The 16825-nt window shown below is 53.5% G+C and overlaps 1 protein-coding gene across 4 annotated transcripts; it reads right to left on the bottom strand.

Annotated features, from left to right (window-relative positions):
* Positions 1 to 6: 6 nt before the first annotated feature.
* On the bottom strand, positions 7 to 14678 carry GMEB2 (glucocorticoid modulatory element binding protein 2). 4 transcript variants are annotated; one of them, XM_039719487.1, is made up of 10 exons: positions 14531 to 14678; positions 13268 to 13427; positions 8286 to 8383; positions 7433 to 7560; positions 5949 to 6052; positions 4539 to 4696; positions 3276 to 3347; positions 2625 to 2762; positions 1957 to 2079; positions 7 to 1776 (listed from the first exon to the last, which is right to left on the bottom strand). In XM_039719487.1, exons 2-10 carry the CDS (start codon positions 13396 to 13398, stop codon positions 1130 to 1132), a joined length of 1599 nt encoding a protein of 532 aa, XP_039575421.1. In that variant the 5' UTR covers positions 13399 to 13427; positions 14531 to 14678; the 3' UTR covers positions 7 to 1129. The 4 variants fall into 4 exon arrangements, with proteins under 4 accessions (XP_039575421.1, XP_039575422.1, XP_039575420.1 ...); XM_039719488.1 differs by lacking the exon at positions 14531 to 14678 and having other exon boundaries at positions 2625 to 2738; positions 13268 to 13584; XM_039719486.1 differs by lacking the exon at positions 14531 to 14678 and having other exon boundaries at positions 13268 to 13531.
* Positions 14679 to 16825: the final 2147 nt, after the last annotated feature.

The raw sequence follows: 16825 nt of genomic DNA, 5'->3' as shown, positions 1-16825 counted from the left end.
GCAACATTCTTTCAAAAAAATATTTATTACTCAATAAAGTGACCTGTCGTTGCTGCTGTTGCCAGATCAAGTTTGGAGAAACCCCAACACTCCAAGCACCCGACTCCTTCCAGCCAGAGACAGGCCCTGGGATGGGACCTGCTGAGAGTCACAGCGAGTGGGGTGGCTGGAGGAGAACAGAACGGCTGCTTGAGCCCAGCAGGGAGGGGATGGCAGAGTCCAGCTCCCGCGGGATGCTGGGGACTGGGGACAGCAGGGTCTGCCCTCGTGAGCAAGTGTGAGCTCCCTGGAGCATAGCCATGGGGCTCAGCTCTGCACGCTCTGCAGCACGGCTCTGCCATGCAGAATGAGCTTCCCAACCAGGGCTTGGCTTAAAAATCGCCATTGGCTTAAAAAAATCCCAATAATGGATTTTTTTTTTGAGAAAACTAGAAAAAGACCCCAAATCCTCAGAAGTCACAGCTCTTCTCAGCCCTCGGGGCTCCTGTCTTGCTGCTTCTTCCCCAGTAAACCTGGGCAAGCACCATGCCCACTGTCACAACAGCTCCCACTTGTTTCTGCCACCCAAAGCCAGTGTCATGCACAAAACCCAACCTCCCAGGGCCTGTGCCCATGCTGCCAGAGCCCTTCCTGGTGTCAGTGATTGTAGACATCCACAGAATTCCTGCTCTTGGCATCCCTCTCCACTCCTGCAGCCCCTAGGGATGGGGAGCAGCCAGCTCCCTGCACACCAGAGCCCTTGGCAGCTTCCTTTTGCTACACCTGCTCCTGCCCACTCCTCCAATTGACACTGCTCCAGCTGTGCCAGCCAGCAAGGCTGGGCTGACGACCCAGAGCAGGAAAACTACTCCAAGAGAACAGGGGAGGAAAGCTTTATAAAAAAATAAGCTCTTTTTTTTCTTCCCTCCTCCAAAGAAGGCAGAGCATTTCTGCCTTTCCCTCCTCCAGGCATCCTTCCTCCCCCCTCCTTCCCTCTGACCTGAACCTCCTTGCTCCCAGCACGAGCCGCTCTGAGTCTCGTTAGCCCGTGCCCCTCACGACACCGCTCCTCGTCCCACAGCGCAGCCAGAGAAGAGGCAGTTCCCCCCAGAGTGGCACGGCCAGCGTCCCTCCAGGCAAGTCCCCCCTCTCACTTCTGCTCCGCCTCATCAGCCACTGCGGTCACCTCGATGGCGGCGGCAGCGTGCTCGTCCCCAGCAGCCTCGGCGGCACCGGACGGGACAGTCACCACCGTGCTCCCACTGGGAGCTATTTGTGTCACGTTCTGGATGGTGGTGCCAAGTCCTGGAAGCGTCAGGAGCTGGAAGGGGCTCACCACCTTCACCACGGTGCTGCCATCCTGCACCGCGGCCGTGCTCAGCACCGTCAGGTTGGAAGCGTCCGGGTGGATCTCCACCGTGCCGGGGAAGGTGGAGCCGGCCGAGGCCAGCACCGTGTACCCCCCCAGCAGAGGGGAGGCCGGGGAGCTGGCGGCGGGGGGCTGGGCTGGGCTCTTCCCCAGCACCGAAGGAGGGAGGGCCGAGACCACTTTGCCAAGAGGGAGATTGGCAATCTGGGACACTGGCACGCCGGGGGTGACAGTGAGCTGTGCTGGCTGGGACAGGACTTGGGAGGTGATGGCGGCTGGTCCGGAGGTGGCCCTGGTCAGCCTGGGGCGTTTCAGAGGCGTGGGAACAGAGACAGGGGTGAGGGTCATCAGGACGTTGTTGAGATGCTGCGATTTGTGCTTCAGCTCCTTCGCTCGCTTGCGGTGCTCGTCACACTGCTGCTCCAGAGCTGGAGAGAGAAGAGGTTTGGCTCAGCCTGGATCCTGGACAAGCTTCCCAGAGGTCTGCGGCAATGCCTGGTGTGGCTGGTTTAACACCACCAGCTTTAACACAACACCCACTTTCTCAGCCCAAAAGAAAATGCACAGGCAGCAATGCCCGGTGCCACACTGCTGCGCCCAGGGCATACCTGCCAAATCCCTGGTGTACTGCTCCCTCGAGCGATCCATCTGGCACTTGTGGCTGGCCAGGACCTTCTTGACCAGATCCAGCATCCCAAAGTTCTGGACTACGTTGTTCAGTAAAACAGCATCTTAAAAACAAGACACGGAATCTTTGAGGAAGCAAAACTCCCTGTGCAAACTATTTGTGGCTTGGCAAAAGCCACACAACAAACATGTCCAGCTGAGACAGCCAAAATCTGCAGGAGGGTAATGCAAGAGGCTGGGGAAGAGGAGAAGGCAGAAGCCATGAGAGAGGGCAAGAGGTCACTGGCCGTGTAAACAGTCCTCTCCTGCCTAGCAGGGGTGATAAGAAATCTGCTGGCACAGTAGCTGCTGGCACAGTAGCTGCTTGCTGCATCGTTATTCCAATGGCCTAAACTCCACCCCAATTCCCAAGCCAAGCATTTGTGCAGACCCAGACCCAGAGCCAGCAGAGAGGAAGTCCCAGGCACAGGGAATTGGAGAACTGAGGTCACTTGAATTATCCCCAAGTGCAGCCTCATAAATCAGCCAGAAATGAGATTTTTTTTATGATGAGCTATGTGCCTATTGGGCCATCCAGATACCCCTAAGGATAAAAAAATCCACAAGCCCCTCTCCCACGAGGACTGACCACCCATGTCCAGGTCCTTACCCCCGAGCTGCAGTGGGGGATCCTGTGCTCGCTGCTGCAAGCCCTTCATGGTCTCCACCAGCTCCTGGTGGAACTCATGGATCACTTCTTCCAGGAGACCACTGTCCTTCAGACCTTGCCAAAAAGCAAAGGTGTCATCTGGAGAAAGAGGAAGCAAGGGAGAACCTCAAAATCCTCGGCAGGGTTTAGTGGTAATCTGGCATGGGTTCCCTGTGGACACCCCTGCAGGGGTGAAGCCCTGCCGGGCTGGGAGAGACCCCTGAGGTCCCAGGGCTGGGGCAAAGCCCATCCAGAACACGGACCCAAAGGAGGATATGCTCTGCCCACCCCTGTCCCACACCAACAGGACACTGCTACAGTCAGTAGCACCAAGGAGAATGATTTCAGACTGCTCTGATAAGAATTTTTTCCTCCAGAGCCATATTTGGCCCTGGCTTTGATATGCTGGTGCTTGGAAACAACTTAATTGCAAAGCTATGCAGCCAGCCTGCACACTGGAGGGATGTAACACAGTGCTACTCCATCAGCAGAGAAGGAATAATCCCAGTGCAGACTGCTCTGCTAAGAGGGTCCTTCCTGCTCCTCACCCTGCTGCTTCCCTGTTTGCCCACATCTCCTCCACCCAGGAGCCCTGTGGGATCCAAGCCATACCTCCAATGCTGGTGCTCCAATCGCTGGCATCCTCACATGTTTCTATGGTTATTGTAGCTGGGGATCCGTTCACTGCAACCAATAGCAAAAAAGAAGAGAAAAAAATTCCCAGCTCCTGATTTTTCCCTGTATTTTCACAGGCTGTTTCCAAAGGAAGCACTCCCTTGCTGCGTTTCTGTGACTTCTCCTTTATATTGCAGAGGATCACATCTGTTTGAATGCAGATCTCAATGCTGAACGGAGACACCCAAGCTGTGCCAGCTGTACTTATTTTCCTACATTAGAGTGCAATCCCCAGGGATTGCTCCTGCAACCTCTGCAGCACAAGAACACATGCTTGAGAGCAGCATTTCCCTCCTGTTCCCCCCTGAAAACACACCAGCACAGCTCAGAACAAAAGTCAAACAGATTTAGAGTCTGATTTTTTTTGGCAGCCCTTTTTACCCAGCCACCATTTGTCTGGAGGGTTTCTAAAGCCTCCAAGGGAAGAGCAGTCCCTCACTGCACAGGGATGCAGGGGGCATCCCTCCTTCCCTCCAGCTCTGCCAAATCTCAGCAGTTTTGTTACCATAGAGCTGGAGAACAGGCGTCATTCATGCCAGGCACAGGAGCAGGATGGATGGGAACCCGGCCAGAGCCCCACAGAGCTGTGCAGAGCCTTTGGAATGCTCAGTTCCAGCCATTAAATCCCTCTGCTCCTCTACTCCACAGCTTTCAGGGCTCTGGTTATTTCAGCACAGCCCAGCAGCTGGCAAACATCTCCCATTGGTGAGCTCATGTTTAACAGGGGTTCTTGGAGTGGGCTGGGCATCAGCATCAGCTTCCCCACCACAATACCAGGATGTGGTGGATGGGTGCTCTGCAGAGCCAGCCAAGGGGCTTTTCCTGTTCCAGAGGCACCACCAGAAGCCTGGGGTGTGGGGCACTTTCAGGGCTGTTCTTAATGTTCAGGGGCAAAAGGAGTTAAATACAGAATTATTTCAAAATTACAACGCTTTCCAATGAAACAGTTACCAGTAACTATAGGTAAAATTCATAAAATCAGAGAATGGCTTGAGTTGGAAGGGACCTCAAAGTTCATCTCATTCCAACCCCCTGCCACGGGCAGGGACACCTTCCACTAGACCAGATTGCTCCAAGTGCTGTCCAGCCTGGCCTGTGACACTTGCAGGGATGGGGCAGCCACAGGGACCTTGGCTACGTGGCACTCGTGGGCTCTGAGGTGTGACAGGCCCTGCTGAGGGTGAGGAAGGGTGCACGTACCATCAGCAGAGGCAGGAGTCAGAGGGATGTACTCTGTGGATGTCTGGCTGGTCAGGGACACCCTTGCTCCTGTCAGGTCAATTTTGGTGCTCCGGCAGGTGTTGGAACAGACCTTTGTGTGCTGATAAAAATCCAGCTCTCCTGAGTCCATAATCTTCCTGAAAGACAGGGAGCAAGCACAAGGACAGGCACATCAGCAACAGCTAAGGGCTCTGAGATCATCCCTTCACTCCAAACTTCTGAGTCCCAAAGTGCCAGGAGAGCAGGCAGAGCCAGCAGGAGCCCTTACTGGGACTGATTAACCCATTTCTTGAGGAAGGAAGGGGAAGAGAGAGCCCCTATCTGGTGCCACCAGCACATCCCCTCTAAAGCTCCAGCTTCCAACCAAAGGATCAGCTGGAGTCTCAGTTCAGGGTGAGACCAGGGAGCTTCTTTTTGACTCTATGGCTCAAAAGGAGGCAGAACATAACCCTATTTAGAAACCAAAATCAAATCTCTCATCTCATTCAAAGGGAGTGCCAACACTAGAACACGGGATCTTCCAATCCAAAAACATTATCTCCAAAACATTCCCAAGCCTTGCTGGCCAACAACCACCTAAGCTTCCCGAGATTTGCTCCTCTGGGCTGCTGGGTTTGCCTTCAGAAATTCCCTGAAGTGTTTTTTCCCCTCTCAAAGCCCTGCCTTGACAAAGCCTAAACCTCTTATGCACAATTTATGTGGAGCAAAAGCTGTTTAAAAAAAATACAAGAGATGCCTGCATTGAAGTAGAATAATACAGGGAAAGGTAATGTCACCCTGTGAAAAGAGCACAAAACCACTGACAATTCCTGGGGAAAGAGGTGATTCTTTTTTAATCCTGTCCAAAGGCAGAGAAAGACTTTAATTAAATCACAGTTTCAGGCTGGTGTTCAGGAGGACCATAGAGGAATTGAATTACTGCAGTTAATACTAGAGAAGAAAAATGTTTGCAATAAAGAAGCTTTTTTTGTTTTGGTTTTTTTTGTGAAGGACTTATTTAGAAGTGATGTCAAGCAGGAGTGCTGCAACCAGAGCACTGGTGATGACCAGACTGATTTCATTTGGTGACTCACGCTGAGAATCCACAGACAGCATGGCCCAACCACCAACAGCCATTAAAATTTCCAATGTCCCTACACCAGCTGGAAACTCAGTGTGGTTCAAGCCCTGAAAAGGCTAGAGAAATATTTCTTGCCCCAAATAATTCCCTAGGCACAAGGACAGAACAAAGCCATTGGACTGACCACATCTGGGACCAGGCTGTCATTAAAACAAACGTTTATAGTGGTTCATGTGCTCCCTCAGCAGCAGAACTGCCATTCCAAAGGTTCTGCTGCAGCCCAGCACAATCCCCCAGAAGTGCCCAGAGACACAAGGGAAGGCACTAACCGCAGCATGATCCCGTTCATCCGGATCGCCCGCTTCCAATCCTTCAAGGTCGACTTGCCTGCCAGGTGGACAAACTCCTTGGGGCTGATTAGGTGATCATGAAACTGCAAAAGGCAGGGGTGCAACATCAGTGCCACGAGCCATAAACAAGCCAAAGGTGCCCTGTGAGCAGGGTTCAGCTGGAGCCTGCTGGCATTTCCCAGTGCCCAGCAGCGGCTGCAGCCTCCACGTGCCACTGAACACCCCCAAAACAGATGGCTGCCAGGCACTCCCCACCCCAGAGAACACTGCCCAAGCTGGAAAGATTACAGCCAAACACTGCTGTCACCAATGGTTAGTTAACAGCTGCTCCAAGCCAAGGCTTCAGGGGTGTGTGAGTTTGCCCAGCTCAGGCAGGACAGCTGGGAAAACACCCATAGCTCGTGCAAAGTATTAACAGCAGCTCACACTAACAATGCACTCAGTGAAAGCTGGGCTGCACTGCTAACATTTGGGTCCAGGGGCATGTTATGCCCCATAGGAGAGAGAGAAGAAACCCACTGGTCTTTGACCTCCTGCTCCCAATCCCAACCATTGGTATCAGGGAACCTCTGGCCTCTCTGGCAGTGCACACCCACTGCTACTGCAAACCAGCTTCAGGGAGGTGGCACAAAGTGTGCCAACTCTTCCCTTTCTTTTATTGCCCTACACACCCAGCTGTGCCTGAACCCAACAGCAACCTGCTCATAGGATCATAGAATTATAGAATCACTAAGGGTGGAGAAGTCCTCCAAGATCCTCAAGTCCAACCATGACCCAGGCAGTCCTCTTAAGAGCTGCCTCACAGCCCATCTCAAAGGATTTCCCAAATCCAGGCCTCCTCTTTTCCATGGCCATGTTGACCAACATAGAGCAACTCACTGTTACTGCATGAGAGACTGCATCTCTGAACAAGGACAAAGCTTCAGTGCAGAGAGGACAGATTTTAGGAGGCAGCAGCATCTATCCTCTGCCTCATGGACAGAGGAGACCATCTCTGCTGGGAAGGGCAAGGACTGTCCTTTGGGAGCCCAAGGAGACTCTCCCTCAGCAGGGTATTGTTTAGGCTGTGTAGAAATGCCAGCAATGACTCACTCATGGCATGTTCCTGAATTCATGTAAATTTTAACCATGAGTTACCCAGGACACAGCAGCAACTCTTCAGTAGGTCCTCAATCAATACACTCCTCAAACTTTCCAACTGAGAAGACACTGCTAGCGCCCAAATTTATCAAATTTTAAATAACACATTAAATTGAGGCACCGTCTCTCCAGTCAGAACTACACCATTTAATCAGGACAAATATCAGGAACCCAGCACCAGGAAAATGTCATCCTTTCCTGCCATGACATGGTTCTGATGCAAATCAGCTGATCAAAGTTTATCACAACCAGGACAAGCCAGGTGACCTCACAATGGGGACAAGGGGAAAGCACAAGTCCAGTGCTGGGCTCTCTGTTCTCACCTGCACACACTTCACATTGATTCCAGGGCACACAAACTTCCTCCAGATGAGGTTGGCTTTGCTGTCCCCACAGGTGATGGGGTAGACAATCTCTGCCTCCAAACTGTCCTCATCTTCAGCCATCTTCACTTCTCAGAGGGATCAGAGGAAGGGACAGATCAAAGAGAAACATGAGCCACAGCTCCTGATTCATGTGCCTGAGCCACACATGCAATGATAGTTTTGAAACTCAGAAATAAACAAATTAAAAAAAAAAGTAGATGATGCATGGTGGGGTGTGCTGGGGTTTGTGGCCACCACTCACTTGCACTTTGCTATGACAATATCCAAACACCCAAATTTCTCAGGCAAAGCAGCCCACTAAGAGTTATGCAAATCCAGCTGCAGCTGAGCACAGGGAATATGAGAAGTCATCCATTCTTGATAAAAGAGAATGATGTTATCTGGGTGGAGTCACCCTTGGTTTTAAAGTAAAACTGCTTTTAAGTCAACTCCAGCCCAGCTGATCAGTCTTTGCTCCCTAAACTCATTTTTACTTGCAACCAAAGCCAGCAAGTTGCTGCAAAACTCACATCCCCGTGTCAAGCTGGAATGGCAGGAGCAGGGATGGCTGGACACGGGGACTCATCCCGGACCAGGAGAGGGCAGCAGCAGCCCAGCCTGCCACTGCCAGCTCCCTGCTGGTCACCGAGCCCCCCTGGGTGCTGGGACAGCACCCCCAAGGCCCCAAGAGAACACCCCGGAGCCCCAGCAGCTCTGCACGACAGTGCTGGCACTGTCCCACACCAGCACAGGGCTGTGGCACCCTGGGTGGTGCAGCTGGCACCAAGGGGTGTGAAAAGAGCTGACCTACCTAGAACCGCTTCCTTCAGGTCTGTGGAGGCTGTGAAGGCAGCAGCAGCTGCAGCAGCTGCATTTTCAGTCTCCAGAGTGTCTTCGTTGATGTCACCGCTGGGAAGAGAGGCAGAGGCATTCTTAAGCCATGTGGCTGTGCCACCCCCACACCCCATGGATGCCCTGTGGAGACATCGCCTCAGAAGTCCCTGAGATCACATTTTCCCACAAGAGCTAAGAGTCAGCTCTGGGTCTGGGAGGCTCAGCTCCATTTTTTCATGTGGAGATGAAGAACCCCACAACAGGCAAGCCCCTGTCAGCAGCCTGGCCAGCTCTCTCTGGCTTCCCCTTTAATCCCAGCCCTGTGGATCTGCCTCCAGCCCAGCCCATGCTGGAGAGCTGGCATGGAGAGATGCTGTCAGCACAGCCCCTTGCTCAGAAGTCACTGCCAGATTCTGGAAGCTTTGCCTGAGATTTCCCCAGGAAAAACATGTGTGAAACATGCTGCTGCTGTCTGGGCAATGGACTGGCTGAATCCCCTGGTATGCAGGATGCTCCAGGGAGCAGGACCTCAAGGAGCCACAGAGACACTATAAAGGAGTTGGATAAACCCCAAGAGCAGATGTGTGAGCAGAGATACCATAACATGAATTACAGACACTTGCAATACAATCTCTGAGCCTCTTAAAACTTGATATATCCATGACATTCATGAATAGCTGGCTGTCCAGCTGCTTCCTTTGTCCCCACGTTGAGATCTCAGTCTTCTCTGGGTGCTTTGCCCGTGGAGCCACACGGTGGGTCCTGCACAGCCCCCACTCCCTCGCTGTTCTCCCAGCTCTGCTACAGGAATACAGAGCCCCAAGCCCCTCCAAGGAGCTTCCCACACTCAGAGGGAACAGGCACTTCTGGCTGGGATGTGGGACACGCTCCTCAGCCCCTCAGCTTTGGAGGTGAGGTCCCAAAGGGAGGGAACCCACATTGGTGCCCTTATGGATCCACCTGTACATCACAGCCAGTGCTCAGCAGGGACCATTCCTGGCTTTTCATACAAACACAGAATGGTTTGGGCTGAAAGAGCCCTTAAAACTCATCTTGTTCCAAGCCCCACCCATGGGCAGGGACACCTTGCACTATGCCAGGCTGCTCCAAACCCTGTCCAACCTGGCCTTGAACAATTACAGGGACGGGGCAGCCACAGCTTCTCTGGACACCCTGTGCCAGGGCCTTACCACCCTCACAGGGAACAATTTCTTCCTAATATCTAATCCAACTCTACCCTCCTTGTAAGATGTATGTTTGGTGGTGTCACTGAAGAAACCTTGACCCACAGAGGCAGGGGGAGAAATACAATTAGCTTTTCACATACTTTGGCATATAAACTCCCTAGGAAGACTTCACAGAGAAAATAAACCTGAAACCTCCCTCAGTTTGGTACCATGGATGAATTAAAAGACAGTCCTAGTGACTCACTGGCAAGCACATTTCTCACCTGCCATGCCACGGGGACAAGGAAATTCAAGAGCAACTGGTTTTTCCATTCTGGGCTCCTAACACACAGCTCCAGGGTGGAACTGCAGCTTCAAAGCATCCCTCCCCTCAGCAGCTGCAGGGCAGGTAGCTGTGGGGAGCAGCACAGAGATAAGGAATGGTGTGGGCGGCAGCTCAGCCTCACCAGGTGAGTGGCTCACAGATGCTGCTCCAGAGAGAGGGGAGACAGCTCCTGCTGTGACAGAAGGAAGACGGACACAGCTCTGCCTCTGCAGCTCACAGTGACCAGCAGCCCTGGCAGAGCATGGGGAGGGTAACGTGAAAGGACTCCAAAAGGTAAACTCTGAGCTGAGGCATTGGCACAAAGGTGATTATTACACAAGTGGCAGTCTGACAGAAGAACAGAAGAATTCTAACCTGGGGTTTTTCATCAGTTTGCTGCTGGGTTCTTGCATTTCTCCAGGTGAAAGGCCAGCAGGGTGCCAGAGGAAGCAACCCCTTCTGGCATACAAAGCCCAGCACCCCACAGCCCTGACCTGCCTCCAGATCAAGAACCTCCCCCAAGTTACCCAGAAGAAATCCTCCAGCTGAAAAGTCAGCACCTTTCAGAGCTTCCTCCAGGACTCCACCACATTTGCACCGCTCCGAAAAATGACCAAAAGGTGCAACTGGATGTGGGGGAATAACCCGGCCCACACCCTTAACCTCCAGAGGAAAACAAACAAACCAACTCCCAGCTTGCATGAAAAATTCAGGCAACTGAAGTCTGTGTCTGCCATGGACACGTGGGGGAGAGAAAACCACAAAAAAAGGCGAGAGTCTCCATGATGTTTCTCCCATCCCATTCCAGGGAAAGGAAAATACAAACACCTTCCAAGCCCCAGCAGTGCAGCCCCCCAGCTGGCCCTGCCTTTGCCAGTTGCCATGACGAAGGCAGGGGAGGATGGTTCTCATCTTCCTCCCCAGGAGGATCCATAAACCAGATGGGAGGAAGAGAAGAAAGCATGTACAGATAACTCAGCAGGCTGGCGCCTCCTTTCTTTTCTGCTTCTGCCTTCCTGGAAACTTGAGAGAGAACAGTCTCCCCCAGAATCCTGTGCTGATCAGAAATACAAGCACCTCATCAGAGCATCAGCCACAGATCTCCTCTCACAGACCAAAGAGAAAAGCTTCTTGCTCATTATTATTTTCCCATTTCCCTCAACCCTTTCCTTAAGAACACACGAACTAATTAAGCTCTTAACAATTGGTCGTACAGAGGGATTTTTTAATAGCAAACCCATACCCAGATGAGCACTAGAAAAAGGCACCAACCCCCAAGCTGAGTTTGGTTTAAGTGTCACACCAGGCAAACAGAAAGCTCCCCATGTGAGTGGTGACTGAGCCAACACCAAGGGACCCCAGCCCGTGCCTGCAGCTGCTCTCCTGACAGCAGCTGGGGCTGCAGAGGGAAATCAGAGGCAAAGGGAGAAGGAGCCAGCACCACTGTGGCATTACCCCAGGAGGAGCAGAGCCTGGTGGGAACAACTGTCCAAGGCCACAGAGAGACCTTGGGTGGCTCGTGCTGCCACCCACCAGCAGCCCCACTGCCCTGCTCAGTGGGGGGAGTCAGGCAGGTTTCACTCTGTGACACCAAAATTCACATTAACCCACTACCAGCCCCAAGAATGGGGGAGCAAAGGGCCTGTCCAGGGGCTCTTCTCTAGACAGATGCAGGGAAAACCCTCAGGGAATCTCTTCATACATGCCAAGACATCTTTGCTTACAGCTATGACTAAATGGAAGCATTCCTCTCTGTGCTGTGTGGAGCTGTCCTGCTCCTGACCATCCAGGGGACACTGGGAGGGTGAGAAAAGGTTTCCAAAGAAAAAGAGGATGGAAACAAAGAGTGAAAGGAAATCAACTGATTGAGACAGCCTCTGCCATGATCCATTTTCCCAAACAACACCAACGAGATGCAGGGAAAACCCTCAGGGAATCTCTTCATACATGCCAAGACATCTCTGCTCAGAGCTGTGACTAAATGAAAGCATTCCTCTCTGTGCTGTGTGGAGCTGTCCTGCTCCTGACCATCCAGGGGACACTGGGAGGGTGAGAAAAGGTTTCCGAAGAAAAACAGGTTGGAAACTAAGAGTGAAAGGAAACCAACTGATTGAGACAGCCTCTGCCACGATCCATTTTCCATTGACCAATAGGTCAATGCTGCACATGGGTCTGTAGAGGCTCAGAGCCACATGACAGCCAGGAACCATTCTGCATCCAAGAGCAGCCACATCCCAAGTGTCACATCTGGCTGCTTCTCCACTGAGGGAGACAAGGGGGTCTCCATGGGACAGAAAACAAGAGAACTAAAGCCCTTCTTCCCCACCATCACCACTCTTCTGGGAATTGAAGAGGTTTTGGAAACACTCACAGAGCCAGGGTGTGGAGGAAGAGCAGGGCAGATCCTGCCCCTCCTAGCACCAACAGCTCTTGCCTCTCCCTGCCCATTCTTTACCAAAAAATCATTTATTAATGGGCTTTATCTCAGCTGAAGCAGCACAAGGGGAAGGCCCCTGGACTGAGCTGTCACCTTCTGCCCTGCTCAAAGCCCCAGGGTACTGACACAAAGACATGTTTGAGAAAAGAAGACAAACACCTTGTGGAGAGCAATAAACAGCCATTCAACACCCACTTATTTCAGACATCCCTGCCTGGATGCAGCTCCAGGTGTGAACTTGGATTTTCTGCCCACTGAAAGAACAAAACACAGAGGGTCTGGGCTCTGTCCCACCCAAAAAAACAGAGAAATAAAGCAAAGAGTCCATTGCTATGTGGGCCTTCAAGGTACCAGCCAGGCTCTTAGGCCATGGCCAACCTGCCACTGAACAGACAGCAGCCCTGAATATAAAATGCCAACTTTTTCTGCCAAAAAAAGGCATAAATTGGGCAAATCACCTGCAGTTTCACAATCAGACCTTCACTGTTTCTTTGAGCAGTGCCTCTCCATTCAGGACAACACTGTTTCAAGGACCCCTCTCTCACTCCTACTGCTGGCAGTGGAGGCTCCCACAGAGCTCGGCCAAAAACCAACCAACCCCAAAGCTCCTCAACCTTCAGGGAAGGGGAGCTCAGCTGCACCACCCTCAGCCTGGTGAGGACAAACTTGTCTCTTGGAGTTCAGAGCTCAGCACAGCCACCATGAAATGAATGGCAGAAAAACACTGATTTGGCTACTGGTGTCTTGTTCCCAACTGGATTTGTGTCCACTCCAACATCCAAATCCACTCAGAAAAAGGAATTTGGGGTCAGTCTTTTTTCCCCACCTCAAAAGAGGGAAAGAGTAGAGCATGTTCTGCAGAGAGACCCCTGAGTGTGGGAAGCCCAAGGAACTGGACACTCCATGGCCACCGCTGAGGTCCCCACAGTGAGCAGGGATGCGGGAGGAAGCACTGGGAGATAAATCCCAACCTACAACTGCGTGTGGGAGGGTTTCCAGCTCATCCCCTCAGCACCAGCCCCACCTCTTACCCGTGCTGGGACAGGTTGGTGGTGACCAGCACTGTCTTCACCTCCTCCATGCCAGCGCCGTCCACCGCGCCGTCCGGCGTGGTCACCACCACCACCTCCTCCATGTGCACGCTGACGTCCGGCGTGGCCATCGCGGGACAGCCACCAGCTCAGTCAGCAGCTGCTTGTGGAGAGACGGGAACGCCAGAGTCAAAGGGTGAACACAGAAGGAGCACAGAAGGATCCTGGGCGTGGAGGGAGCAGGGAGGGAAGGGACTGCAGGGACCCCAGGCTCCCAAAGAGAATGGGATGAGCAGAAGTGCTCCATCCCAGGAGGAAGGATGAGGGGAAGCTCAACCCAACACACGCTCTGCAGACTGGGTGAGAATGATGGGCATGGGTGGGACTGGGGTGCAGGAGGTGAAGGGCAGAGTGTGAAAGAGGTCCAAAAAAAAGTGTTCCTGGCATCCACCATAAACTCTCTGAAGACACTCAGTTTGAAGGTGCGTTTCCAAATGTATTTCAAACTATCTCACGATTTCACACTGTTGGAGGAGCTTGTCACTGTCTCCTCCACAGTAAAACAGGGATTCTTCCCTCCTCCAAAGTCACACACACACACAAAAAAAATCAAATTAAAAAAGCATGTCAAGCCTGCACAAACAGTGACATCTGGAAACTATTTCAAAGTGTGCATTTCTAATACATCAGCAATAGATGTAAGACTCTCCCTCTCCAGCTTTCTTGGAGCTTCTTTAGGAACTGAAAGGGACTCTCAGGTCTCCTCAGAGCCTTCTTTTCTCCACCTCTCTCAGCCTGTCTCTAGAGCAGAAGTGCTCCAGCCCTGGGAGCATCTCCATGACCTCCTCTGGCCTCGCTCCAGCAGCTCCACATGCCTCTGATGCTGGGAGCCCCAGAGCTGGATGCAGCACTGCAGGTGGGGTCTCACCTGAGGAGAGCAGAGGAGAAGCCCCTCCCTTGCCCTGCTGCCCACAATGCTGGGGATCAGCCCAGGAAAGGAGAAGCTGGGGCCCACAAAGCATCTCCTGCAGCCCCCACAGAGACAGGTAGGGAACACCTCGCCCAGGTCTGGCTGTTCCAGGCTCAGACCCCCATGGAGAACTGCAAGCAGTGGCACAGAGCATGGCAGAGATGCCACCTGGCTCCCACCACTTCTCCAGGCCAGAGCACTGACCCAGCATGTCCAGTGTGACTTCACGACCAAGTTCATGCCCTGCACAAACACCTGCCTGACCCACAGGGACACCACGAGGTGCTCTTTACCTCCACAGAGCCCACAGGGTTTATCCAGGGGGCAATGGCCCCTCTGTGCCAGCCCAGCACAAAGCCACCAGCAGAAGCACTTCAGTTTTCACAGCAGCACCGATGCTCAGATGCCTCCAGCTCAACCACTCCAATTTTTGTGGTCACTCTATCCCTACCCTTGCCCGTCAATTTGGGGTAAACCCCCTCCCATTTAGTGATTAGCATCACTCACAACACCCCTGAGCTGGGACTCAGTTTCAGGATGCCCCAGACATCCTGCCCAGCGTCACGGGACTGAACTCCACGTGTGCTGCTCAGATGCCTCTGGGCAGGAACCAGCACTGAATGGAGAAAAAGTGGGCTGAAAACATAAGTAATCGAAAAAGTGGCTAAAAACACACCAGCAGTGGGGCTGTGGAGGGGGACAAGGGGCACCCCAGCTCTACCAGGACTCAGGATGCCCATGCCTGTCCCTCCTGGTGCACCCTGCAGGGTGCCAAGAGCACGCCAAGGGCTGTGGGAAAGACTTGGGGTGAAGTGAGGAAAAATTATAAAAGGAAAAAAAAGCACAGCACAGCCGGGAGAGGAGAGAGGATTTTGGGGTGCAGCATCAGGAGGGCAGAGACCAGATTACCCTGTGGGCAGCCAGCAAGGCTGAGCACAGAGAGGGGGACGCAGAGAGATGGGGTGCATGGAGAGGTGGCTTTGGGGGGTTAAACAGAGCTGCCATGGGGTGCAAGAGGGGTACACGGGGAGAGGCGATGGAGCAGCACAGCCAGCACGGGCGGGGGGCTGCGGCTGCTCGGGGCGGGGGGCTGCCCGGAACAGAGCGGGGGCGATGGCGAGCGGCCCCAAGGAGGGGGCAGAAGACAGAGAGCAGCACGGGGGGGGACACGGAGAGGGGGTGCCCGGGGGGCTGCGGGGCCGGGGCCGGCTTGCAGAGCGGGGAGCGCCGCACGTGGAGGCTGCCCGGGGAGGGTCTCCCGGTGCCGCGGGGGCGGGCAGGGGGTGTCCCGGGTGTCCCGGGTGTGGTGGCGGTGTCCCGTGTCCCCTGTGTGCTCTGTACCCGCCGTGTTTCCCGGCCTATGCCCTTCGTGTCCTCCTGGTTCCCGCTGCCCCCATGTCCCCCGTGCCCATACACTCCCGTGTCTCCTGTCTCTCCCCGTGCGCCCCGTGTGTCCCCCCCGGGCTGTGTGGCCCATGCGTGTCTCCCAGCTGTGTCTCCTATGTGCCCCCGTGTCCCCTGTGTGTCCCCATCTGGGGTCCTCATGACACTCCTGTATGTCCCTTCCCCCGTCCCATGCATGCCCTCATGTCCCTTGCGTGTCCTTTTTCCAGGTCCTGCGTGCCATCCCGTGTCCTTTCTGTGTGTCCCCTGTGCCCTGCATGCCCCCTGTGTCTCCCTCCTCAGTCCTCTGTGTCCCCCATGTCCTCTGTGTATCATTTTCACGGGCTCTGCATCCCCCCCCCATATCCCCCATGTCCCCTGGGCTGTGTGTCTCCTCTGTGTGTCCCCTTCCACATCTCCTGTGTGTGTCCCCCAGGCCCTGTGTCCTTCTGTGGCTCCCCAGGGTTTCGTGAAAGGCCTCAGCTGTTCATGGCTGAACTCTTCCTTGAGCACTTCTAATGATGGGGCAGCCACAGCTTTTCTGAGCACCCTGTGCCAGGGCCTCATCATGGGAAGAATTTCTTCCCAAATCCCCATCTAACCCTGCCCTCAGTCAGTGTGAAGCCGTTCCCCCTCACCCTGTCACTCCACACCCTTGTCCAAAGTCTCTCTCATCTCTCTTGGAGCCCCTCTAGGCACTGGAAGGGGCTTTAAGCTCTCCCCAGGGCCAGCATTTAAACATTTCCAGCATTTAAAAAGTGCCCTTGAGCAGTTTGATTCAGGGGCTGTTTTCCTCTTTGAGCCATCCCAAGGTGCTGCTGGTCCTTACCAGCACTAACTCTGGAGCTGTGACTCTGCTCTCGTGTTTCCCCAGCCGCCACAAGCTGTCACAAGTTTTGGTTAATTTCTGCCATTTCTGTGCCTGTGAGGCCCAGGGTTTAGGAGGCACTCAAGAATTTCTCAGGGAGGATTTTCAGCATGATTTTGCCACATTGCACTTCTTCTGTGAGTAGGTGGTTAACACGTTCTGGGAGCGGATGAGCGAGGCCAGAGGCCCCAAAAGTCGTGAATCCCTTCTGGAAGCACTCGCTGTGTTTCCATTCTGTCAGCTTTTCACAGCTACTGGGTGGGTGGCTTTTCCTGACAGGTGTTCAGGTGGCGTTTGGTCTGTTTAGTATTTTTTGCACAAATTTCTAATGATCCTG

The sequence above is a fragment of the Passer montanus genome, unplaced genomic scaffold (assembly GCF_014805655.1).
Source record: "Passer montanus isolate IOZ18808 unplaced genomic scaffold, ASM1480565v1 scaffold41, whole genome shotgun sequence".
Taxonomy (NCBI): domain Eukaryota; kingdom Metazoa; phylum Chordata; class Aves; order Passeriformes; family Passeridae; genus Passer; species Passer montanus.
This window is presented reverse-complemented; position numbering and strand designations above follow the sequence as displayed.